This window comes from Theropithecus gelada, chromosome 3 (assembly GCF_003255815.1).
Source record: "Theropithecus gelada isolate Dixy chromosome 3, Tgel_1.0, whole genome shotgun sequence".
In the NCBI taxonomy this organism is placed as follows: Eukaryota; Metazoa; Chordata; class Mammalia; order Primates; family Cercopithecidae; genus Theropithecus; species Theropithecus gelada.
Window position 1 is genome coordinate 68,226,898 of NC_037670.1, and position 26,303 is coordinate 68,253,200.

Consider the following 26,303-nt stretch of genomic DNA (forward strand, 5'->3'; position numbering starts at 1 on the left):
AAAAAAAAAAAAAAAAAAAAAAAAAAAAAAGAAAATAAAAGAAAAAATGTAAATAAGGCATAGAGAAAGATATGGAAATTCTATGGCACTTTATATACAGGACTTGAGCATTTGTGTATTTTGGTATCCACAGGAGGTCCTGGAACTAATCCCCCATGGATACCAAGGGATGGTAGTATTGTTAATTTTCTGAGCTGTGACAATGGTAATGTGGTTACATATGAAAACGTGCTGGCTGGATATGGTGGTTCAAGTCTGTGATCCCAGCACTTTGGGAGGCTGAGGTGAGCAGATTGCTTGAACCCGGAAGTTCGAGACCATCCTGGGCAGTAGCGTGAAACTCTGTCTTCACACACACACACACACACACACACACACAAAATAGCCAGGTGTGGGGGCATGTGCCTGGAGTCCCAGCTACTTGGTAGGCTGAGGTAGGAGGATTGAGGTGGGGGCTTCAGTGAGCTGTGAGTGCACCCCTGCACCCCTACCTGGGTGACAGAGCAAGAAATTGTCTCAGAAAAAAAAAAAGGAAAAATAAAAGTTAAATTTTTTTCCAACATGCATACAGAAGTATTTAGAGATGAAGTATTTATTTTGTCTGCAACTTACTTTCCAAAGTTGGCAACAAAAAAAAAAAGGTGTGTGCATATAAAAATAGACATATGGAGAGAGAGCGAGCATGTGAGCAAATGTGGCAAGATGTTAACAATTGGTGAATCTCAAGGTTATGTGGGTGCTCACCGCACTATTCTTTTAATTTTATTTTTATTTTGGTTTTTTAGAGACAGATTGGTGAATCTCAAGGTTATGTGGGTGCTCACTGCACTATTCTTTTAAATTTATTTTTATTTTTGTTGTTTTTTTGAGTCTTGCTCTGTCACCCAGGCTAGAGTGTAGTGGCACCAAGATAGCTCCCTGCAGCCTCAAACTCCCGGGCTCAAGTGATCATCCCTTCTCAGCCTCCCAAGTAGCTGGGACTACACAGGTGTGCTCCACCATACCTGGCTAATTAAAAAAATTTTTTTGTAGAGACAGGGTCTCACTTTGTTGTCCAAGCTGATCTTGAACTTCTGGATTTAGGCGATCCTCCTGCCTTTACTTCACAAAGTGCTGGGATTACAGGTGTGAGTCACTGCACAGGTGTGAGCCACTGCACTTACCATTGCATTACTTTTTAACTTTATTAAAATAAATAGTGTGGGGCCGGGGCCGGGCGCAGTGGCTCACTCCTGTAATCCCAGCACTTTGGAAGGCGTAGGCGGCGGGATCACTTGAGGTCAGGAGTTCGTAACCAGCCTGGCCAACATGGTGAAACCCCATCTCTACTAAAAATACAAAAATTAGTTGGGCTTGGTGGCAAACGCCTGTAATCCCGGCTACTCGGGAGGCTGAGGCAGGAGAATCGCTTGAATCCAGGAGGTGGAGGTTACAGTGAGCCAAGATCGCGTCACTGCACTCCAGCCTGGGCGACAGAGTGAGACTCGGCTTAAAAAAAAAAAAATTAGCCGGGCGTGGTGGTGTAAGCCTGTGGCCCTAGCTGCTCGGGAGGCTGAGATGAGAGGAGTGCTTATGCCCAGGAGGTCAAGCCTGCAGTGAGCTGTGATTGTACCACTGCACTCCACCTGGTGACAGAGTGACACCCCCCCCCGCCATCTCTAAAAAATAAATAAATAAAAAGTGGGAAGAACAATCACAGCACTGTTTAACTGATCGGCTATGATGGGAACCATGAAAGGCAGTCCACAAAGTGAATTGAGACTTCAGGAGGAGGCCCTGACTTGTCCTGGAAGCAGAGGGTTCCCCCGGGAATGACATCTCAGCCGAAGCCTGACCCAGAAGGTAGATGGGCAGGAACTGGGTAATATGGAGACTACTGGGAGCAGGCAAGGGCTGCATCCCAAGGCAATGGGAGGCCTTCTGTACTCCCTCTTGTGATAACTACTTCCCTTCTTTTGGGCAGTGCTCCTGACCCCACTCTGTGTGGGTGGGTCCCTACCTGGTTGAGTCAACCAGAGCCCATCCCTGGGATTTTAAACTTGGAACCAGAAGGATAGCGATCATCACCTCTTTTCTGGGGTGAATTAATGAGAAGTGAGGCTCCTGAGCTTGGATCTCAAGTTCACAGAAGCAGCTGGTTGAGGGTGAAACACACACAGAGGCCAAGAGGTCATCCTGAAAGGATGCCTATTCATGTCCAGCTGCATCTGGGGCCCTTTCAGGACTGCTATTTTGAGCCCCTTCCTTTCTTAGATGGTTTGAATTGGTCACCATCACTTGCAACCTAACGAGTCCTGGCTAATGTACCATGAAAGAGTTCAAGACTTGGTCAGAGAAGAGCTGGGGTATAGGACGTTGGGGAAGGGTACCCATTAATCCTCCCTTCTAGGTGGTAACTGAGAGAATGAACAAGAACAATATACAGTAAAATGAAAATAAAAAGGCCAGGCATGGTGGCTCACACCTGTAATCCCAGCACTTTGGGAGACCGAGGCAGGTGGATCATGAGGTCAGGAGTTCGAGACCAGCCTGACCAACATGGTGAAACCCCATCTCTACTAAAATTACAATTAGCCAGGTGTAATGGCTCAAGGCTGTAATCCCAGCCACTCAGGAGGCTAAGGCAGGAGAATCGCTTGAACCCGGGAGGCAGAGGTTGCAGTGAGCCGAGATCATGCCACTGCACTCCAGCCTGGGTGACAGAACAAGACTCCATCTTAAAAAAAAGAAAATAAACATAGAAACTTTAAGGACCAGTTAACAGTAGGGCACACTCTAATATTCACTGACATAAAGTTTCAGAAAGGGCAAAATTAATCTCTGGTGACAGGGGCCAGAACAGTGATGACCTGGGGTGGGGTGTGGGCTGGTCTCTCCTGTCAGGTTTCGAAGGGCAGGTACACAAGCATGTGCACTTACCAAAACCTACTGCACTGTGCATCCGACTGCACTGATGTCCCTGGCTTCTCTTTGAAGCAACTTGGGTGACAGGCCATCCAGAGCCAGTCATGTCTTGCCCTCCCATCCAGGGCAGGCAGGATGGGCTGTCTCAATGGCTACCAAAGCCTGGAAGGTTGGAAGGGTGGCAAGGAGGAGACCCACAGTGGGTACAGTTACATGGGGCAGAGGTGGGGGCCACTGCCTGCTGGGGAGGGCCACTGGAGGGAGCTGGGGCAGAGTGGGAGGGACTGAAGGGAGCGAAGCTGACCCCTCACATGAGTTGGGAGAGTTAGGAAGTGTTTTTTCCTCTGCAATGTTTGGGAGAATTTGGGGATTTATGTCCATTCTTTAGTGTTTGGTAGAATTCACCATCTGGTCCTGAGCTTTTCTTTGTTGGGAAGCTTTTGATGACTGGTTCTACCTATGTGTTTTAGGTTGGTTCAGGTATTTTCATTTTTCTTCTTTTTTGGAGGTAAGGTCTCTGTCTCTGCCTCAATCCTGGCTGGAGTGCAGTGATGTCGTCATAGGTCATTGCAGCTTTGAACTCCTGGGCTCTAGCTATCCTCCTGCTTCAGCCTCCCAAGTAGCTGGGGCTTCAGGCACATGCCATCACACCCAATTTATTTTTAAAGTTTTTGTAGAGGCAGGGTCTCTGTTGCCCAGGCTGGTCTCGAACTCCTGGCCTCAGGCCATCCTCCTACCTCATTAGTTCTCCCCAAGTGCTGGGATCACAGGTGTGAGCCACTGCGCCTGGCCCTGTTCAGATTTTCTGTTTTTGCTGGGACAGTTTTGGTCATTTGTATCTTTCTAGGAATATTTTTTTTGAGACAGAGTCTTACTCTGTTGCCCAGGCTGGAGTGCAATGGCGTGATCTCAGCTCACTGCAACTTCTGCCTCCTGGGTTCAAGTGATTTTCCTGCCTCAGCCTCATGAGTAGCTGGGATTATAGGTGTGAACCACCACGCCTGGCTAATTTTTGTATTTTCAGTAGAGACAGGGTTTCACCATGTTGGCCAGGTTGTTCTCAAACTCCTGACCTCAGGTAATCTGCCTGACACAGCCTCCCAAAGTGCTGGGATTACAGATGTGAGCCACCACACCCAGCCAAGATGTCGCTTCTTTTAAAATGTTGGCATTTGCAGCTATAAACTTCCCTCAGAGCAGTTTTTGCCTCATTCCTTAAGTTCTGGTATGTTGTATTTTTATCCATCTCTATTTTCTAATTTTCCTAGTGATTTCTCCTTTGACTCTTTGTTAAAAAGTGTGTTCAATTTCTATGTATGTGTGAATTTTCATTTTCCTTCTGGTATAGATTTCCGGTTTTATTCTATCGTGATTGGAGAAGGTAGTTTGCAGGATTCCACTCTCTAATTTACTGGGACTTGCTTTGTACACTAACATGTGGTCTGTCCTGGAGGATATTCGCTGTGCACTTAGGAACTTGTGTTCTGCTGCTGTTGGGTGGAGCGTTGTTAGGTCCGGTCAGCCTTTTGGTTTTTATGCAATACTTGGCACATACACAAGAAAATATGTGACACAGAAAGTACAATAAAGTGAAACCCACGAAGCCACCACTGACCCTGAGGTTCAGAACCTCCAGCATCTCTGCTCTTCCCTGAGCGCGGCCCCGTCCCCTCCCCATGGGTGAGCACTGTGTCGTGCTGACTCCCTGCCCTCCTTGGTGACTTTAGCACCTGGGTATGAATCCCATACGTATTTGGTTTTGACATTTATAAAACTGGCATCATACTGTATGAACTGTCTTGCTTTTTCACCCCACGTTGTTTCTGAGATGTGTTCGTGACGGAGCACAGGGCCACGGTGCCCACGCATTCCTCTATCATTTCTCCAGCCTTCTGAGGATGGGCTTCTGGGTTGTTTGCAGTCTTTTGCTTGTCCCAGTCTTCCGGTTTCTCCACTCCATCCAGGAGCATCACGTTTGCAACAGGCAGGGCAGGTGGTGCATCAGATGTTCAGGACACAGTTGTTTGACACCCAAGAAAGCAGGGCCCGCGGCCTGGATCAGGCCATGGCTGAGTGGGACAGCACTGGGCTGTCTCCACACCCGGCACCAGGAGTGTGTGCACTGCTGCTTCTTTTGTTTCCTCCACTTCTGTTCCCTCGTCCAGAGAGGGCAGAAGAGCTGGAAACAGAGACTTTGTCAGGAAACAAGGAAGCCCACCTGTGTGGTCCCAAATGTTGCAGGAACAATGCTCACACCAGACACCTCCCTCCTTCTCCTCCCTGCAGCCTCTGGGCTCCCACAGACAGATGCCCTCCTCTAGTGCCTCAAGGGGCAGGCCTTGGCTGCCAGCCTGAGGATGCCCAGAGCTCCCCTCCTCCCCTAGGTTCCCATGTTCCCCCAGTTCTTGCCTCTCCTGCTGGCTGGCTGGGAAGGCCCTCAAGGATGGGGCCCAGGACAGGAGGAAAGGGTGACCCAGACCCCCACCAAGCTGGACAGGCAGATGGTAGGCAGGACACACCTCTGCAATCTCTGGTAAGTGACAAGCAGAGGCCTCCCAGGGACAAGAGCTGAGAAGGAGCCCCTGGCTGGGCTGGGACTGCCAAACAGCTGGCTCAGTGCCCCAGGGCAAGCCCAGATAAGGTGACATAGTGGCAAATGTCTCTCCTGGGCAAGCCTGGAACGCTTCACAAAATAGCTCTTCAGCTGAAGCCAACTTGGAAAATTCCAGGGAAAAGGAAATTTACTATGGGGCGGGAATAGCTGAGCCTTAGCTTGGAACATCCAGAGCTCAACCTGGGGTCCCAAAAGCCACTAGAAGGTCGACCCGGCCCCCAGAGCCTGCACAGGCTTTGCAGGCACAGAGGCCCAAGCTTTAGGCAGGTCGCTGGCTTACAGGGGAGAAAATAGTCCCTGGGAGCATGAAGGAGGGACTCGGCCAGGCCCACCAAGAGGGAGTCCTTTAATAGAGATCGGCACAGACAGGAGACACAACAGCCCGGGCGCCCTGCTCGCACAGGCTGGGGCCCTGAGCCAACAGATGCAGTGGCTTCCTCCTCCCCACCTGGGTGTGGAACCATGGGGTGGAGACGGAGAGGTGGCTTTAAAAAACACAGCTGTACTAATTCTTCACTTTCACAGAAACAGGGAACTTGGGAGCGCAGCCTGCTAGAGAATCTTTACACAGAGCTGAATCTGAGAGCCCACCCACCCCCCTCGGCCGGGCCGAAGCTCATTGTCCCCCACCCACTGGAGGTTCCTCCCTGATCTGTCTGCACATGGGAAGGAGCAGAGTGCACAGGGAGACCGGGCTGTACAACAGGAACATGCTGGCTGGACAGCTGGCTCCCCTTTCCCAGCTGTTAGTGTTTCTACACTATGTACATTGTTGTGCTTTGTAGCTCCCCCACCCCGAGGATTCTGCCTGAAGCTGGGGTGGGGAGAGGAACCCGACACGACACACGGCTGGGCTGCCAGAGCTCCAGGCCCCCAAGAGGCTGCCATTCAGCGAGGTTCCAAGAGCTGGACTGCCAGGCACAGGGACCACTGGAGCCAAAGGCGCAGGGGACAGAGCCAGCCCCGCCAGATGCCCAGCTCTGCCCAGTGGAGGAGTTGTTGAAACAGAAGGATCAATGCTGGACAAGAAGCAGGCTGGGCGGGGGCAGGCAGGGGTGGAAGGACAAGGTGTGAGGCTGTGAGACCAGGGGTGTGAGGTGTGCGTGGACAAGGCTGGAGAGGGCTGGGCAGGGGCACCTCAGCAAAAACCGTTCTGCAGCAGCAGGCTTGGTAGAGGGAGGTGGCGAGGGCTGCCGGGCTGGGAGCCCCTCCAATCGAGCACAGGGCTGGCGGCAGAAGGCTCTGGCTCCAGGTGTGTTTTGGGGGAGGTTTGGGAGAGACCACCGGGTGTCTCAGGGGGCTGGGCATGAAGGGCAGGGCTGTGGTGACATCTGTGAGCGTGTCCCCGCCGGGCCTGGGGTAAACACAGGATCAGTTGTTCTCAAACAGAGAGAGCAGGTCGTCATTGTTGTTTGTGGGGAGGTCGGGCGGTCCCAAGTAGGATAGTAGCTCATCAGGGTTGGTCAGTTCTGGGAGCAGCTGAGGACAAAGTGAACTATGTTAGCAGCTTTGGTCACTGGCCACACCTGAGTGACCATCCTGTCACCACATCCCATCCAGGTGCAGTGGGGATGCTGAGCAGCCCCTCCCCACACACAGGCTGGGTGCGGGGCCCCACTATAGGCCTGCATGTGCTCAAGGAGGCACACGCCACCCCCGGGACCTCCCTGCAAGGCTGCTGAGGCCAGAACAGCTCGCAACATGCTGTTCAATACCACCAGGAAACGGGATGTGAGGGAGCACAGCCACTCCACACATTCTCTGTGCACCGGCCTGCATGGGGATCCCCACCGTGATTCCCCAAGGTGAATGCTGGTGGTGGAATTCCACGCCCCTAGGATTTTCTGCTTGGAGCTGTTCTTCCTAACTTTTTTCATGTTGAACTTCAATGAGTTTCTATTATGGTCCAGGGACAGTCAGTCCTGTCTTCCATGTAGAGTGTGCACTCCCATTCTACCTGTGAGTCAAGGCCCAGGGCTACTGAGCAAATGGACAGATGAAATCTGACTCAAAGGACCGCGCTGTCAGCTTCCAGCACAGTCTCCTCTGAGGACTCTGCGTCGCCCGTATGGCATCCAGGCCCCTCATGAACACAAATGTGGTACATCGCATCCCACCCACAGCTACTCCAGGTATCTGACTCGTGAACAAAAGCTGCATTTAGTTGATCTCATCTGACCGGCTCTCTGAGGGGTCACTGTCTTCCCTTCCACAACACACTCGGAACCCAGGGACAACAGACACACCACCTCTAGCCCTGGCTCCCACGCACTCCCTGGCATGGGGCCTGGTACTCACGTCCAGAGCTGGTTCCGGGGCCTCCCCAGCTCCAGACATGCTGGGGGGCCCCATCACGCCTGTGGCAGGACTGAAGGCCAGTTCACCCGTGGGCCCTAAGCTCGCTTGGCCCAAGGACTGCCGGGACGCTGAGGGAGGGTTTGAATGGTGCAGCTGGGGACCTGGAGGGGCACCAAGGTTGGAGGTGTGTAGTCCTGGTGTCCCAGGATTGTGAGTGGGGTCCAGGTGACCTGCTGGTGCCATCTGAAGACACAGAGAAGAACTTGTTAAAACAGCTCAGGGGCTTCCCGGGGGAGACAGGCCCCCTTGGCCTCTCGGCATGGCACTGACCTGGCCTGGTAGGCAGGCGGTAGATTTCTCTGGAGTCAGGAGGCTGCTGGGAATGTCAGACTGGTAGGAGATGGGGGGTGGCCCCGGGGTAAACTCAGCAAGGTTTGGGGTGCTGGGCGTGGTGGGCGGGAAGGACTCAGGGAAAGTTCCAGGCCCCAGGAAGCTGGAACCTGCAAGAGGAGAGTTGGGGCCTGGGTGAGGGCTGGGGAAGGCTACCGCTGGCAGAGGGGCCAGGAGGGAGGCTTGCTGTGGCATGGGTGGGACTTGCAGTGCTCACCCACAAACAACAGCGGGTTTTGCAGAAGTCGCTATTTGGAAAAGGGCATTTCTTCTCATTGCTGCCAAGGGAATTGGCCTTGGGACATTCCTAGGAGTGAAGGTCTCGGAGATTATAGGAATGGGAGCAGCCACAAACGCACGCACCACGCGTGTGAGGTGGGTCCCAGAGGGGGCCCCAGATGGGGCCAGTCTGTGGAGGTGTTCCAGCCAAGAGCCCCTTACTCCAAACAGGGGGAAGGAAGGGTGGAAGCCCCACTGTCTGTTTCCTAGGACCATAGCCGAGACTATGCCTTCACCGCCACGTCCCTGAGATGGGAGGAGCGGGAGGTGCCCCATGGCATGTTTTGTGTGGAAACACTGATAACCTAGGTGTGCAGCCTGCATAGCCACATTCTTGCAGGTGAGGAGACTGATTTGGGGAGAGGGGCCATATGCCCAGGGTCATCTGAGGTTCAAGGCTAGCCTGCTGTACTTACCCTGGCCAGGGTAGTCGCTGGGGGCAGGGACTGAGGGGGGCTGCAGGGGGGCAAAGGGGGCAGCGCCGGGGCCCAGGGCGGCGATCATCTCCATCACGCTGGGCATGAGCACGTGGGCGGGGCTCACGGTGCGGCAGCGCTTCAGTGCCGGCCCGTCCGGCTCCTCCTTGATGTGCATGTCAGGCTTCACGGGCACTGGCTTCCAGCTGCATGTGGGGTCGATGGTGATCTCCTCATAGTCAGAGCTGGGCAGGGACATGTGGGGAATAGTTACCTCCTGGCCTGCTGCTGACCCGGTACCCACTGCCCCTCCCAGCCCTGGGCTAAGTTTTCAGGCAGTTTCCCCCCCTCAAATGCTTGCTGCCACCCAGCACCTTCCACGCCCAGCAGGACGCTGGGCCCAGCACCAACACTCAGGTAGGACACACACGCTGTCTCTGGCCTGGAATGCAGCCTGCTCCATGCTGGAAAGAGGCTGGAAGGCTGCACTTGGCAAGGGACATCCCCCTACACGTCCTGGGGCTGCCCTCCAGTGGCCACAGATGCAGGGATCACAGGAAAAGGATGCTTACTTCTGAATGTAAATCAGGATGCCCAGCATGTACTGGTCCACCTCCAGGCCCTCCAGCAAAGCTGTCTTGCTGTGGGGAAAAAAAGGGACACAGCTTAGAGACCTTACACAACCTTGTCCTGGGCACAGGCCCTGTCATTTCTCAGCCCTGTCAGCTGTGACCCAGGATGAGGCAATCCTATGTGAGGCAACTGAACAAGGTAACTCTGTGTGAGCTGACCCTGTGTGAGATGACAGTACAAGGTGACCCTGTATGACTGACCCTCGTGTGAGGTGATAATAAGAGGTGATCCTGTGCATGTGGTGACCCTGTATGAAGTGACTCTGCACAAGATGACTGCATGAGATGACCCTGCGTAAGGCCACCCTATACGAGCTCTCTGCACTGAGCTGCACAATCCCAGTCCATGTGGCGACTTCTCCCACCAGGCTTGTGTCTTTGATGATGCCACTGGAGGTTTCACCCATGAAAGCCTCTAAAAGCACCAGCCCCTCCCCCATCACACATTGCATCTGAGACTCACTTGCACACAGGACACCTCCAAGTCCCCCGCTCACAGTTGAGCTGCAGGTATGACTCCAGGTCAAAGCACTACAGAGAGATGGGGAGAATATCAGTTTCTCATTGTGGGCAGGACAGGGAAGACCTGGTCACTCTGCAATCCATTTTCAGGAATGTGTGACTTATTTACATGCATATCTGAGATACTTCATTTACCAGGTTTTCCCTGCACCATCATTCTAATGGATCAAGGTTGGGAACAGCCCAAACAGCTCTCACTGGGACTGGAATGCCATGTGGCCAAAGCAAGAATCGGGCAGCTGTGCTGACTAGGACCCACTTCCAGAACATGGTGTTTTTGTTTGTTTTGTTTTGTTTTGAAAGAGAGTCTCGCTCTGTCACCCAGGCTGGAGTGCAGTGGCTCGATCTCAGCTCACTGCAACTTCTGCCTCCCGGGTTCAAGCGATTCTCCTACCTCAGCCTCCTGAGTAGCTGGGATTACAGGCACACACCATGCCCCAGCTAATTTTTACATTTTTAGTAGAGACAGGGTTTCACCATGCTGGCCAGGCTGGTCTCGAACTCCTTACCTCGTGATCCACCCGCCTTGGCCTCCCAAAGTGCTGGGATTACAGGCATGAGTCACCGCACCCGGCCTCAGAACATGGTATTACAAGAAGAAAAATGACAGCACAGAGCAGTTTGTGCAATAGGGACCACTACGTAACTACAGAGACAGTGCGCTGTGCGTCTATTTGTCCATACCCACAGTATTTCTGCAAAGACAGACACGCTAACGATAGTCACCCTTGCTGGTAGGGCAGGAAGACTGGACCCTGCAACCTTATGCCTTTCAAAACGTGAACTCTTGGCCGGATGCAGTGGCTCCCGCCTGTAATCCCAGCACTTTGGGAGGCTGAGGCAGGTGGATCATGAGGTCAGGAGATCAAGACCATCCTGGCTAAGATGGTGAAACCCCGTCTCTACTAAAAAAAAATACAAAAAATTAACCAGGCGTGGTGGCAGGGGCCTGTAGTCCCAGCTACTCAGGAGGCTGAGGCACGAGAATGGCGTGGACCTGGGAGGCGGAGCTTGCAGTGAGCCGGGATCGCGCCACTGCACTCCAGCCTGGGCGACAGAGTGGGAGTACATCTCAAAAACAATAAATAAATAAAAATAAATAAATAAATAAAAAAACTTGGACCCATAATGAAGCAGGCAGTAAAAAAGTTAGTAAAATGATAATTATATTTGGAAGAAAAAATAGCCTAGTCTTGGGGGAGCCAGGCCCACCTGCCTCCTTGACGGGGGAGGCCTGTCCTGTCAGCCTGACAGCCAAGGCACTAGGAGTTCATGTCTGTCCAGAGAATGACACTGATGTATTGACTCAAGATATTTTAGCAGCAGCAAATTCCGCCAAGGTTCTGCAGTAACCACCTACCTGTATGTGGCGACAGTCATGACCTCGGGCGGGGAGCTGGATCCTGCGGAAGGTGATGGGGCACTTCAGGGACACCTTGATAGCTGTCTGCTCCACCCCGTCCTCTCCGTTGGGCCCAGGGGTGCCAGGGATGGTGCCACTGCTGAAGTTCCGCTTTACTGACATCAACAAGGTAATGGACTTGAGTAAAGGGTCCTCAAGATGGGGAGGTGTGAATGGGGATACCAACTAGGCAGGGACCCACTCACTGACCCACTGACAACTCTGAGGGGCCACCTGGAGCTAACCACTGCCCCTACTGCAGAGCCACCTGTCCAAGGAGATGACCTGGTGTGGCATGAGGAGGTGCCCGCAAGGAGGATTGTTTGGCTTGGGCATGGGCCACATAGAGTGCGGATGGCTGCCTGGCAGCTGAAGGGCAGGGGCCACTCACTCTTGGTGATGCAGTGCTCGGCAGGCAGGAGGCGCTTTTTGAGGAGGCCCTGCAGCACTGAGCGGACGGACGGGCGGTGCACTAGCTGCAGCACGAAGAGGTGGGACTGCAAAACAACGGGAGGATGTTGTTGGTGTCGTTGGGGAGAATTGGGCCAGGGGCCACCCTGGCCAGGTAAAGGGTGTGCAGGGGAGTGTGTGTCAGGGGCTGCCAGGTGGGGGAGGGACAAGGCTGAGGGCAGGGTGGGCTGGGGGTGGAGGGTCAGCCAGCAACATTCCTCAGTGGCTTGGCCCCATCCAGCTGCCTTTCCTGGCCTCAGCACCCTGCCCACACTTGTACCCATCTCTGCAGCTGTGCTGGGCATCCTGCCTGTCTAATCATCACCCAGTCACCACCTCTCCATCAAGAGAATCAACTCAAGTCCCCTTGAACGTCCCCCCTGCTCACACATCCAGTCACAGATGCTGGGTCTGTGTTGACATCTGCCACATCCCATAAATTTGCGGTGTGTGGCCACCCCGTCCCCAAGGCCCTCATGCCCAGGCTGACTAGTGCACTCATAAGCCGTGCCTTTCTCCTCTAGCCCAAGGGTGACTCTGATGCTTGCTAGAACTGGTAATGCTTGATCAGCTGGGGACTCCGAGCTCCATGAGCTTTCTGCACAGCCTGGTTTCTCTTACATAATTAATGTGACCATCAAATCTAGTCAATTTATTCTAACTGGAAAACAGCTAGGGTGTATTACTGAATCGCTTTCCTAAAGGGCAAGGATGACAGATTAAAATGGAAATACAAGGCAGTAACAAGGAGAAGCAACGCATTTTTCTGAAATAATAAAGCCCCCATGGCCTGCTCTCCATCCCCCAAGGGGGCACACATGCTACAGCAGACAGCAAGCAGCAGGCAGCAAAACAGCAGGAGGCGGCGGCCCGCCCAGGTCCTGGCTCTGCTCCCACTGTGCCGCTGGGCCAGGCCCCGCCCACACCCCGCCCCACCCCATGGCACCGCCCCCATGGCACCGCCCCCACGGCACCGCAGGACACGCACGCAGCAGCAGGCGGTGACGGTGATCTGGATGGTGTTGCGGCCTGGCTGACACACGTGCTTCAGGTAGAGTGGCTTGTGTGAGGTCTTGTTGTCGCCGCGCTCGATGGTGAGCGGCGTGGCATTGACGCTGACCTGCACCGAGGCTGGCCAGTTGGTGTTCATCTGCCGGTCCTCGTGGTGGTAGCACTTGAACTGCAACTCCAGGTCAGGCCTGCTTAGGAAGATGGGTGGACACCCAGAAAACGGGCCCTGAGAGTGTGGGAGGAGGAACAGAACCACGTGGGGGTCAGGTGGGGGCCAGGCGGAGCTCACCTCAGCATCAGGGTCTTGTAGACTGAGTCTCGCAGCTGGAAGACGTGGTTGCTCACAGCCAGGTTGTGCTGCAGGCGGAAGGGCTCCAGGACCACCCCATCACGCACAGGGAAGGTCAGCCGCAACTCGTCACAAGGCCCACTTCCTGGAAGCAGAGGCCACTGGCTGTGAGCTGGGCTGCCCCAGCCCGAGCATCTTGTGCCACTCAAGGAGGGCAGCGGCTTCCCAGTCACCTTCCCCTTGGCGAAGGGAGCCCCTCCTGTCAGGCATTGCTTGGCAGGCCTGAGTGGTGCCCTGGGGCTGGGGCCATGGGCAGCATCTCTCCTGAGGCCTGGGCATTTGGTCGTGATGTTCTCTTTTGTCTCCTGCCTCGGCAGCCCAGCCCAAAGTCCCCTAAACCATAATAGGGGAACATGTCCCCAATCCAGACAGAAGCTGTTTCCAGTGCTTTCAGAGAGACTAGGAGGCCAAGGTGTGTGAGGGCCACCTGCAATTGCCCTACAGCTCCGTTTAGAGTTCTACGACCCCAACTTCTGCTGCTGTGGTCTCCCTGGAATGGGCTTCGGGGGGTTCATAAATCCCCTGAAATTATATACAACATTTTGTGCACAGGGGTATTTTTCTAGAGAGAAGAGCCACAGCCTCCTTTGCAAAGAAACCCACAAACAGAACAAAAAGGTGAAGGCTTGGCACTAAGCGACTTGTCTTTAAGAAGATGGAATCCTTGGCCTTTTTTTTTTTTTTTAAAGACAGGGTCTTGCTTTGTCACCCAGGTTGAAGTGCAGTGGCAAGATCATACTCACTGTAACCCTGAACTCTTGTGCTCAGCCTCCCAAGGTGCTGGGATTACAAGTGTGAGCCACCGCACCCAGCCCTTTTCTTAGGGATATGGCAGCCACCCCCTGTCCCCCAAGATCCTACAGGACTCTTTGGAGTCCTGTGATTCCCCCATACCCACCCTGGCCTTGTCACCCCATTGTCCCAAGAGTGGACAGACTTACCAGAAGGCGATGAGTGCAAGGAGTTGAGGTTGGGCTTGAGATCAGGCAGGAAGGGAGACTTGACCTCTTGGCTTGGTGACATGTAAGGGACGCTGCTGCTTGGGGTCATGGGTGGCGTGGGGTTCCCTGGCAGTGGGGAACTGGGATAGCCCGGGATGGAACGGGTAGGCTGTAGGGTTGAGCACAAACAGTCAAGGCAGAATGCCAGGGTGGATGGGAGTGGAATCTGTTCATGGAGCACCCACTGTAAACCATGGTAACAGAGGTGGACAGGAGGCAGCCCCAGGGGTGCCTGCCCGGTCGCCCTCTCTCCATATGCCCACCCTGTGAGCCTCCCGGCCCATCCGCCCAGCCAGGCCCCCTACCCCACTCAGGCCAGGCTGGCTGTAGCTGACGCTGCCCCCGTTGAAGCTGGCGCCCTGCCCGTTGAACTGCTCTGTGGGCTGCAGGAGAGAAAACTGCATGCACCTGGGGCTCTAGCGGGGCCCCCTGGACCTGACCCTAGAAGCCCACCACACATGGTCTTCTTTACACTCTCTTGTATTTTTCCAAATAATCTACAAGTAACACTACTTAAAGCAATCATAGCCACAGAGGAAAATGATCAAACAGGTCGGAGGGGCTGAAAAGATAAAGGCACACTAAGCCCTCCTCCTCTCCTCCCCCCAGCTGCACCACCCGGCGCACCCAGGCTCCCAGGGAGGTGCACTCTGCCCATGTACCCAGAAAGGGTGCGTGGCCAGCAGCGAGGGCTCATCCTCTCACTGGAGTTCTCTGCAGCAAGCAGAAGGAATGAGGACACTTTTCCATAAAGGACATTCAAATGTCTTGGGTGCCTGCCTGCTGCTCCCCGCACTGGATACCCCTGAGATACATTAATCTTGTAAAGGGTCCTTTCGGAAGTGGATCCCAAACCCCGGGAGCTGCTCCTCCACTGGTCAGGACCCCCCCACCCCCCATCTCCCATCTCCTGTAGAGCTGTGGTCCATGAGCACACATGGACCTACACACCCTGCTGGCCCCTTTAGCCACCCTGTCACTCTTGAGGACAGGACTGCCCCAAGGTCCCCTGTCCCACAGCACTCAGCATGGAGCCCGGCACAGGGCCTAGAGGAGCCTGCCCTACCTTGTAGTGCAGTCCCGTGGGGCCGGGCACAGACAGGGACTGGCTCATGCCCTGCTGCAGGGGCAGCCTGTGCCCAGGGTAGGAAGGGGAGGGGGCAGGGGGCTGCCCAGGGCTGGGCGCAAACTGGGCGGTGCTGGGTGCGTACTGGCCTCCTTGCAGATACTGCTGCCCTGGATACACCTGAACAAGAGGCAAAATGCCCGAGGGGAGAAAAGAGGCATCAGGGGAGCTGGTTCCAGAAGGAAAGCAGAGTCTCATGTGTGGCAGGGTTGGGGGAATGGAGATTTCCTGGTCCCCTTGAAGATCCTGCTGTGACACTGTCAGGCACAGGCATTTCTCACATGCAGAAGTCTGTTTTTTTTTTTTTTTCAAATTTGAGATAGTCTCACTCTGTCGCCCAGGCTGAAGTGCAGTGGTGCAATCTTGGCTCACTGCAGCCTCCACCTCCCGGGTTTGAGCGATTCTCCTGCCTCAGCCTCCCAAGTAGCTGGGATTACAGGTGCACGCCATCATGCCCAGCTAATTTTTTGTATTATTAGTAGAGATGGGGGTTTTACCACACTGGCCAGGCTGGTCTCAAACTCCTGACCTCAAGTGATTCACCTGCCTCAGCCTCCCAAAGTGCTGGGATTACAGGCATAAGCCACAAGGCCTGGCTTTTGCTCTTTTTTTTTTTTATTTTTTATTTTTAAACAAGGTCTCACTCCTGTTGCCCAGCCTGAAGTGTAGGGGAGCGATCACAGCTCACTGCACCCTCAACTTTCTGGGTTCAGGCAATCCTCCCACCTCTGCCTCCCAAGGAGCTGTGACTACAGGTACATGCCACCACACTAAGCTAATTTTTGTAGAGGCAGGGTTTCGCCATGTTGCCCAGGCTGGTCTCAAACTCCTGAGCTCAAGGGATTCACTCTCCTTGGTCTCCCAAAGTGCAGGGACTATAGGCATGAGCCACCACGCCCAGCCAGAAGCCTGCTCTTTACCACAGCTCTAAAGAGTGCCTGGGTGAGGGAGTTGGTACCCAAGGTCCCAAACTAGGTGACCTGGACACTCACCTCAGAGTAGGTTCTCTTGACCCCCTGTCGGGGCAGTGGCTGGGCCTGGGGAGGCCCAGGATACCCATGTTGGGGCAGGCGCTGCCCTGCATACAAGGGCGTCATTCCTGCTGCCCGGGTGGGGTTCATAGCCATGGGGGAGAGGCCAGAGGGGCCCATCACCCCTCCCATGCCAGTAGGGTTCATGCCAGTGGGGACACCAGGCCCCCGGGGACCTCCATGCTGCAGAAACTGGCTGTTAAAAGACTGTCCGGCCCCCATCTAGGAAGAGAAAAAAAGAATGGTCCAGGTCCCACACACAAAGGGTTCTAAAAGATAGGCATACCACCCACCCATCCACCCATGTGGGCACCATACCCTTTCACAGGACACCCCAGAAACCTCTCCCCTCAGACCCTCACTCCTTTCCTCACATCTCTCTTTTACTGGCCTCGTGAGCCCTGGCATATTCCGTGCTTGTCCCTGGAGCCCACTGTCTGGCTGAGTACCTCCTCCCAGGCCCTCAGGCTGGCTGCCACGTGGGAGGAGCTGCTGAGGGGGACTCACCGCTCCATACTGGCTCAGCTCCTGGCTCTGCTTCTCTTGGAGAGCAGCCACGGTGGCTGTGGCTGTGGCGGTGGCAGTGGCTGCCGCAGCAGCCACAGCCGCAGCAGCTGCCGCTTGTGTGAAGTCAGTGGAGGGTCTTGCAGCATGTGAGGGGAGGCCCAGGCCCCCGGGGCCGCCTGCATACCTGCAGGAGACACAGGATTGCCACACTCTCTGTGTGGGCTCATGAGGGCCAGGACCGTGCTTAGCCCAGAGGCATGCAGCACTCAGGGGGAGCCCATTCTTTCTAGACCCTCCACTACAGCTGTCGGAGCTGGCAGGAAGCAGAGAGGGAACGTCCAGCTGATCAGCGCCACAGTTCTGAGGTGCCTGCCAAGTTGATGGCTCCTAGCATACCTGCCAGGTGAGGGGACCTGCTTACCCAGTGGTGAAGCCGGGGGCCCCAGGGTAGCCGCCGCGGCTGTACACGCCTTGCTGCACGTAGCCCTTGTTGGCGCCGCCTTCAGCAAACGCCTGCTGTCCCAGGCACTGTGGGGAGGTCAAGGCGGAGCTGCCCCCTGCCACACCAGGCATCATGGAGCCGCCAGAGGGACTCCCTGCAGGGCCCATAGGGTTCCCCAAAACCTATGAGGAAGCAGGAATCACCAAAGGGAACCAGCCAAACAATGTGCTTCATGCAGCAGTTCCAAAGTGCTAGAAACCAAGAGGCCTGGCAAGCGGATTGGGGGAGCGGTGGAGGGGACGGGGTATAGCACGGGAAGCAGTGAAAGCAGCTGTCCACAGGTAGGTTGGGGCATTTTGTAAAGGCTAGGTGAAGACAGGAGAAGAAAATCCCACACCAGGCGTGGAAAGAGAACCAGTGTCCAAAGACTTAGGAGACTCAGGAGGCCCCATTCTCATGTCATGCCTCAGCCTCTCTGTCCTCACCTCTCAGCCTCTTCGTCTCTCAGAGCTCTGAGGAGGCACTAAGCACTGCCAAGCGCTGGGAGGCTCTGTCTGCTCGGGGATGGGGCCCCAGTGGGTGCTTACCTGGCTCTGTGTCGCGTTGCCAACTCCCCACACAGTAGTGACCACGGACAGCGATCCAGCCGGCTGAGTGGCGCTTTGTTGCCAAGGCACAGACTCATATGCGAATGAACCATCACTGCAGGGAGAGAGGCTGCTGAGGCCTGGGTCCAGAAATGACACCCCCAATCCCAGGGCCTGAGGGGTGGGCAGAGGAGCCCACACTCACCCGTGTGGCGCAGGGGGCAGGGCAGGTTTCATGGGGTTCATGGAGTTCATTGGCAATGGAGCAGCCTATAGGCCGGGTCTGACAGTGTTTATCTGGAACTCAGTTGCTCTGGCTGCCCGACAGGAAGGAAGGGATATTAGCTGAGATGCAGCCAGGAGACCCTTTCGGCAGGGTGGAGGGACCCCGGTGCCAGCAGGCCCCACCTCTTTCTCAATAAGGGACCCCTGGGCTCTGATGGCAGGCAAGGCAGTGGAGGAGCCTAATACTGGCCCACCCCACCCACTCTGGTGAGGCTCTGCCCCCACAAACCCAGACTGGAGGCCAGCATGAACCCTTTCTGACCCAGGCCCTGCCGCCCGGAGTCCCTGGATCAACCCTAGAGATGGACTTCCTGATTCCAAACACTTTCCCCACTCTCCCGCCCACACCAAGGCCTGGCTATCCATATAAAGCCAGGGACAATCCTAGCTACCCCGTAGAAACTGGGGTTTAGAGAGGAGCCGGTAGCCAGGAACCCTCAGAAGGCCCTGGGGTGAAGGACAGAGGGCCAGTCAGCGTGAGGTCCTGCTCAAGGTCTTGCCTACCCTGAGTAGCCCAGGTAGGGGCATAGTCGGTTCTGGAGGCCAGGGGCTGAGAAAGCCAAGGAGGAGAGTGCAGGGGTGCGGTGATCACAGGAGTGCAGTGGTCAACCAACAACCCTCCATCTTGGCCTTGGGGAGGGACATGCAGGATGCCTGCTGAAATGGGGTATGGGACCAGTAACCCGGGCCCTGGCTAGCAGCCCCTCCCAACAAGAGGGCCCTCCTTAGGGTAGCAGAAGGGCTCCAGGCCAGGGGACCTCAGAACTGACCCAGATTCCACCAAGTGGGGGCTGCCTGAGGCTGATATGGTCATAGGGGCCAGGCGCGCAGACCCACTGGCGCATCCATGACACCCCCAGGAGAGGGCAGAGACACACAGCACAATAGATGGAGGGTGGGTACCCACAGACCTGGCAGGGACTGCGACTTGGCCAGTGTTTCTAAGCAAGGGGCTGGGGGGACACTGAAGCGACTCTGCAAGATGGGGCTGAGTGGATACCAGGGACCTGGTGCCCAGGACAGGGCAGCAGAGGGGGTGTGTCAGGGAAGATGCAGCAGGACACTTGCAGGACCACAGTGCTGGCACCATGGGACTTCTACGTGCCATGCTAAGTTTGCTCTCCCATTTAGTAAACAAGCCACGGAAGTGACCACACCTTCAGGCTGCTTCCGAGTGCCACGCCTTCCAACACTGCCACAAGCAAGCCCCTTACCAAAGCAGGCCCAGACATCCCCTGGGGCCCTGCCCCTGGACTGTCCCTGAAGGGCCCTCACTGGCACTACCCTGGGTCCTGACACTCCCAGGACCACCTGCCACATCCACCTCTGCCTGCCTGGGCTATCCACAGAGGAACACTGGCTGCAGCACAGGCCAAGCAGTGGGTGTGTGAGTACCCGTTTCAGCTGTTCCTCAGGAGTCCCCAGGCATGCTCGCCTTGGATATCACTCCCTTTTAGGGCCTGCAAGGCTGCCACACACACAGACATGCCACCTGAGGTGTGCTGACTACTGGTGCCATCCTGCCATCGCAGCACTCACATGACCTCTCTGTGCCCCAGGAGAGGGTGGCCCCGCATTCATCTAGGCTGCCATTTCTTGTGCTGACCGAGGGCCTCACCAATGGAGGTAGGAACAGCCTCACCCCTCAAAATATAGACCTGGAGATTCTGAGGGCAAGCTGTGTGCCCAGGGCCCCAGAGCAGGTGAGACATAGAGCTAAGCTCTGCCTGGGGAGTCTAAGCATGTGGCCTTTCACTGGATCTTCCCACCACCCACCACCGAGCTAGGGGGTAGCACTTAGGGAAGAGGGAGAGGGCGGTGGTTTGGACTTCCTCACACCCTCAGAGCAGGCAAGACTTGATTCCTGGCCCATATGCTCCTCCCCTTGCTCCCCCAGTCCAAGTCCTGCCCAGGAAGTAGGGGTGAGGAAAACCAGGGGCTGATGGCTCCAGAAGGCTCTAGGCACCTGGACTCTGGGCAAGAACAGGCCTGGAAGCTGAGATGGCCCAGCCAGGCAAGGTAGGGGTGGCAATCCCAGTCCCACAGCGTGACTCAGGAATACTGATGTTGGGGGACAGAGGAACCTGCCAATAGCCAGAAACTCCTCCCCAGAGCTGCTGGGTGGGGCCTTGAGCAGCCATACACAGACTTTAGGACTTAGAATATAGATATGGTAATCAAAACTGTGTGGTACCAACAGGGGAACAGAACCATGGGCTAATAGGTGAGATCAGAGAGTCTGAAACTGATCTGCACAAATAGGCCCAAACGATGTCTGACAAAGGTGCAAGAGGAATTCAAAGGATGAAGGACAGCCTTTCCAGCCAATGGTGCTGGGACAGTGGAGCAACCCGGCATCAAAACAACAAACAAAACACCTCAACTTCACACCTTACACAAAAAGTAACTCAAAATGGTTTCTAGATTTAACTGTAAAACATAAATCTATAAAATGTTCAGAAAAATACATAGGAGAAAATCTTTGCGATCTAGGCCAAAGAGTTCTTAGACCTGATACCAAAGGCATGATCCATAAAAGAAAAAAACCGATAAACTGGACTTCATCAAAATTAAAATTTTTCCTTCGTGAAAGGCCCTGCTAAGAGGATGAAAAGGTAAGATATAGGCCAGGATAAATATTTGCAAGCTGCATATCCAACAAAGGACTAGTATCTAGAACATATAAAGAATTCTTGGCCAGGCACAGTGGCTCACTCTTTATAATCCCAGCACTTTGGGAGGCTGAGGCAGGAGGACTGCTTGAGCCCAGGAGTTCAAGACCAGCCTGGGCAACATAGTGAGACCCCTGTCTCCTCAAGAAATTTAAAAATCAGCTGGGCGTGGTGGCATGCACCTGTAGTGCCAGCTTCTCAGGAGGCTACAGTGGGGGACCACTTGACCCCAGAAGGTGCAGGCTGGAGTGAGACATGATCATGCCACTGTACTCCAGCCTGGAAGACAGAGTGAACGATGACTGGAAAAAAAAAAAGAATTCTCAAAACTAAAAAAAAAAAATTAAAATAAAAAACTCCAATTAGAAAATAAGCAAAAAACATAAAAAGACACTTTGCCAGAGAATATACAGATGGCAAATAAGCATATGAAAAGATGCTCAGCATCACCAGTCAGTGGGGAAATGCAAATTAAAACCACAGTGAGATACCACTATACATCCATCAGAATGGCTAAAATAAAAAATAGTGACATCACTAAATGCTGGCAAGGAGAAACTGGATCTCTCACACATTACTAGTGGGAATGTAAAATGTACAGCCACTCTGGAAAACAGTCTGGCCGTATCATATGGAACTAAGCAAGCAGCTACCCTACTATGACCCAGCAACTGCACTTGTATGCATTTATCTCAGAGAAATGAAAACTTATGTTCACATAAAAACCTGTACACAAATGTTTACAACTGCTTTATTTGTAATAGCCATAAAATGGAAACAGCCCAGATGTCCTTCAGTGGATGAATAGTTAAATCAACAGTGGTACATCCATAGCCGGGATGCAATATAAAGGTATGAACTACTGATATACGCAACAACCTGGATGAATCTCCAGAGAATTAATGCTGAGTGGAAAAAGCCAATTCCAAGAGGCTACGTGGTGTATGACTCCTTTATTTAGCATTCTTGACACACCAAAATTAGGGAAATGGAGAACAGGTTGGTGATTGCCAGGGGTTAAATGTGGGGGTAAAGGAGAAAGGTACTAAAGGTACTAATATCTTCTCCATTTCTATAATTTTGGCAGGAGGAAGGTGGGCGTGAATATAAGAAGGCAACAGGCTGGGTGTGGTGGCTCACACCTGTAATCCCAGCACTTTGGGAGGCTGAGGCAGGTGGATCATTTGAGGTCAGGAGTTCGAGACCAGCCTGGCCAACATGGTGAAACCCCATCTCTACTAAAAATGTAAGAATTAGCCGGGTGTAGTGGCAGGTGCCTGTAATCCCAGCAACCTGGGACGTTGAGGCAGGAGAATCGTTCGAAGCCAGGAGGCAGAGGTTGTAGTGAGCTGAGATCATGCCATTGCACTCCAGTCTGGGCGACAGAGCAAGACTCTGGCTCAAAAAACAAAACAAAAAAGGCTGGGTGTGGTAGCTCACGCCTGTAATTCCAGCACTTTGGGAGGGCAAGGCAGGTGGATCACCTAAGGTCAGGAGTTTGAGACCAGCCTGACCAACATGGTGAAACTCTGTCTCTACTAAAAATACAAAAACTAACTGGACGTGGTGGCCTGTAATCCCAGCTACTCAGGAGGCTGAAGCAGGAGGATCACTTGGACCCGGGAGGTGGAGGCTGCAGTGAGCCAATCACAGTGAGCCGATTGCACTGAGGCCTGGGTCCAGAAATGACACCCCCAACCCCAGGGCCTGAGGGGTGGGCAGAGGAGCCCACACTCACGGGTGTGGCGCGGGGGGCAGGGCAGGTTTCATGGGGTTCATGTTCACTGGCAATGGAGCCAGGTCCATTGTTGCCTGGGCAACAAGGGTGAAACTCTGTCTCAAAAAAAAAAAAAAAGGCAACAGGTGTAACCTCTTTACTGTATCAATGTAGTGTCCTGGTGCAATGTTGCACTAAAGTTTTCCAAGCTGTTACCATTGGGGGAAACTGGGTAAAGGATAGAATGAATCTCTCTGTGTCATTTCTTATAATGCACATGAATCTTTCATTTCTTTTTTATGAGATGGAATCTTGCTCGGTCACCCAGGCTGCTCACTGCAACCTCCGCCTCCCAGGTTCAAGTGATTCTCCTGCCTCAGCCTCCCAAGTAACTGGACTACAGGTGTGCACCACCATGCCTGGCTAATTTTGTATTTTTAGTGGAGATGAGGGTTCCCCACGATGGCCAGGCTGGTCTTGAACTCTTGACCTCAAGTGATCCACCCACCTCTGCCTCCCAAAGTGCTGGGATTGAGAGATGTGCACCACCGTGTCCAGCCAATAATTTCAAAATAAGAAGTTTAATTACAATACAACTGCTACCACCAGCCTTCTGTATCCGCAGAACTGCTGTGACAATCCTTCCCTACTGGAAAGCTGGTTGGGTTGGCCTGGCCACTTTGCTGTCCCAAGAAGCGCAGGGAGGGAATCTGGCAGGCAAGCAGAGGTGCCTCCTTCCCCCGCCCCTGGTCAAAGGCCTCAAAGTGCAGGCAGCACTCCGTGCAGAACTGCCTCATTTTAGGTCACCTAGGGCAGCAGCTCCTCAACTACAGCACATCAAAACCAGCTTGCAGCTGGTGATGACAGGCTGCCTAGCTCCACCTGAAGTCAGTAGGCTGGGCTGGGGCCTAAGCCTGTAATTTCTAACAAGTTTGCAGCTACTGCTGCTGCTAGTCCAGGAACTATAGTTTGAGAGCCTCAGATCTAGGAAATGGAGTGAGCTGGGGAGAAGGTGGCACAGGGCAGGTACAGGGAGGGGAGGAGCCCACAGCAGGCTCCTATGTCACATGGGCCTGGGGAATTCCACCCCTGATGCTTCTCTGCTGTGGACAGAGACCACAATTTCCAGTTCCCTCTGAGCTTACTCTTCACTGCACAGGGGGATTTCCTGCCGACCCGAACTCATGCCTCTGGTCTCCTCTCTGAGGACAGTCTCTTTAGAAAGACTTCCAGTCTCCAGGTCTGGTATCCTTGACCCTCTGCCCCTGATCATAGGGAAGCGTTTCTACATTGTGTGTGTGCAGATCCTCCTCCCATCTCCTGGCTCTGAGTCTGGGCTGGGAACAGCCCGGAGCCTGGAATCTGGATTCCAGATCAGGCAAGGCCCATGCCCACCAAGAGTCTTAGTGCCTGGCACTTTCCTTGTAAACTAACTCCAACTGGAAGCTAGGACCCCTTGAAAGATGGACAAGGTCAGTCTAGAGGGCCACAAGGCTTTCTGGGGGTCAGATCACATCTTCCTCTAGACAGAGCTACACAACTCACTACCCAGACCTCTCTTCCCCAAGTGTCCCAGAGTAGCTGCACCCCCAAGTCTCCTGGTTGGCCTCCTGAGCCTTGTTCCATGCCACCTCTCTGCCTGCCTAGTCAGTTAGGAGCAGGACCAGCAAGTGGGCCCTGTGGCAAGCAACCCTTCTCAATAGGTCACAAATCAGGTCTCACTGTCTCCAAGACTGCAGGGTCAGGATCCAACCTGGGTGACAATGGAGTCAAAGGGTCTTGAAGAAATGATGGCTCTGGAATGGGGCAGGAGCGGGGTCCCTAGTAGCAAAAAGTGGGGTGCTCACATGTACAGGTAGCTGAAAGTCCTGCCCCCTCTACCTGTAAGGCCACAGTACTAAACTGCCTAAGCGTGGGGCTAAGGCAGGATGCGGGGTTCATCAAAAAGTCCAGGAATAAGCAATGGCCCAGGCATGAGACGTTTCAGTGAACAGCTGAAGGGACAACCTTAACCTGGCATCAGTTTACAATGTGTTAAGATGGGTATCTGGTGGCATCCTAGGACTGAGGACACATGACCACCTTCATCTCATCAGCCCTTGGGAGCTCAATCCCAATAATCAACATGCTCCCCAAACATCTTAGGCCTGTCCTTCAGAAATCTACACCGGCAACTGTCATCTGCTTGTTCTCCTCATTTACACTTCCAGCTTGTAACTACCCCCTGGGCATGACAAGGGCCATTCAAGGGTCAGTACCCCTGAAAGTTAAGATTCCTTCACTTCTCCTGTTTCACTAAGCATCAAGGGATGCCCTCCGGTTCTAGCTTGCCAGAACTTGGTGGTGAGTCTGTGTCCATCCTATCCATAATCACCACGGTCTCAGACCAAGTCACATGTTCTATGTGTGTCCCTGTGAAATCTGCGATGACACAAATTAAAGACACCACCATGGATGTTCTGTAATACTGGAAAGAGGGTACCCTAGGGAGAAGGAGAGGCAGAACACTGCAGGGTAGAGGGTCCAGGGAATGGGAGGAGAGACAGGGTAGGTGGAGGGGTAAACAAGGCACCGGGTGGGGGTGCCGCGGTGAAGGACACCTGGCACTAGGGAAGACAAGGCACCTCAGGGGAGCAGGGCATCCTCACGCCTGAGCTTCAGTATGTCCAGTTTGCAAAGGGGTGTCCTCATCAAAACTGCCAGCTGGGGGCTGGCAGCTCAGCGTCGTTCAGCCCAGGAGCGGAACAGCTCCTCCGCGAGCAGGTGACGGCCTCAGCGGGCCCCCACATTGCCCTGTTGGTGGGCACGTAAGTGGGAGCGGAGGGGCGTACCATGTAGGTGAGACTGCCTGGCCCCAGAGCCAGGAACGATCAGGTTGGAGCGAAGGCCCGGCCAGCCTTCATCGCTCAGGAGAACCCCGAGCGCCGCTTACACCCCTCGGCCAGCCTCCAACAAAGACTCAGGGGAGGGCTGGACGACCCTGACGCCCACGGGGCCGAGCCTGCCCAAGACCACCACGCACGCGTGGCAGGTGCCGGCAGGTGGGCGGCAGAGCCTTCAGCCCCAGCCCGGCTGCGAACCCTACCGCGGCGCCGCAACCAAACTGGGGCGCCCCGGGCGACTGGCTACACCTGCCCGCCCGCACCTGCCGGCCCGCACCTGCCGCACCTGCCCGCCCCCGCCGGCCCGCACCTGCCCGCGGGCGGCGTTGCCAGGGGCCACCCCCAGGGCCCCGCTCACCTCCGCCCGGCCTGGCCCGGCCCCTCGCCGTGGCGGCCCCCGGCCCGCGCCGCTCCATGCGCTCAGCCCGCCCTCCGCGCCGCCCGCCGCCCCGGGGCCGCCGCCACCCGCGCCATCGCGCCGCCGCCCGCTCCGAGGGCACAATGGAGCCGCCGCCGCGCCGTTCATGCATATGCATGACGCCGCGCAGCCGGCCCCGCCTCCCAGGCCAGAGCAGCGGAGCCCCGAGCCGGCGCTCGGGGCGGGGGCGGCCGCGAACCTGAGCGGCCCAAAGCGGCGGGGTGGGGCCAGGGCCGCAGGTGGCTGGGCGGGCAGGAGACGCAGCCTGATCGCGACTTGCGCCCCCAGCCCCCTCCACACCTTTCCAAACGCGGCGTCGGCAGAGCCACCGCGCGCTTCCTGCTCGCAGTCCGCCAGGAGCGGGGCGG

At 54.8% G+C, this 26,303-nt stretch overlaps 1 protein-coding gene across 3 annotated transcripts; it reads right to left on the bottom strand.

Moving 5' to 3' along the window:
• Window positions 1–4,656: 4,656 nt before the first annotated feature.
• ZMIZ2 (zinc finger MIZ-type containing 2) lies at window positions 4,657–26,303 on the bottom strand. 3 transcript variants are annotated; one of them, XM_025379951.1, is made up of 19 exons: window positions 25,876–25,945; window positions 18,167–18,278; window positions 17,962–18,076; window positions 17,354–17,556; window positions 16,933–17,116; window positions 16,387–16,647; window positions 15,335–15,514; window positions 14,574–14,651; window positions 14,209–14,377; window positions 13,208–13,352; window positions 12,896–13,106; window positions 11,849–11,954; window positions 11,416–11,573; window positions 9,997–10,064; window positions 9,474–9,542; window positions 8,902–9,146; window positions 8,147–8,316; window positions 7,817–8,059; window positions 4,657–6,997 (listed from the first exon to the last, which is right to left on the bottom strand). In XM_025379951.1, exons 2-19 carry the CDS (start codon window positions 18,214–18,216, stop codon window positions 6,890–6,892), a joined length of 2,763 nt encoding a protein of 920 aa, XP_025235736.1. In that variant the 5' UTR covers window positions 18,217–18,278; window positions 25,876–25,945; the 3' UTR covers window positions 4,657–6,889. The 3 variants fall into 3 exon arrangements, with proteins under 3 accessions (XP_025235736.1, XP_025235738.1, XP_025235739.1); XM_025379953.1 differs by lacking the exon at window positions 14,574–14,651; XM_025379954.1 differs by lacking the exons at window positions 14,574–14,651; window positions 25,876–25,945 and adding an exon at window positions 26,236–26,303 and having other exon boundaries at window positions 5,842–6,997; window positions 17,354–17,460.

What these genes read in the sequence shown, in the direction of transcription:
- ZMIZ2 (XM_025379951.1), bottom strand. Translation starts at nt 18,216, where the DNA reads ATGAACTCCATGAACCCCATGAAACCTGCCCTGCCCCCTGCGCCACAC. An exon ending in CCGTCACCGCCTGCTGCTGC is followed by an intron (nt 11,955 to 12,895) that starts GTGCGTGTCCTG and finishes GTTGTTTTGCAG; the next exon opens with TCCCACCTCTTCGTGCTGCA. An exon ending in ATCCTGATTTACATTCAGAA is followed by an intron (nt 9,147 to 9,473) that starts GTAAGCATCCTT and finishes GTCCCTGCCCAG; the next exon opens with CTCTGACTATGAGGAGATCA.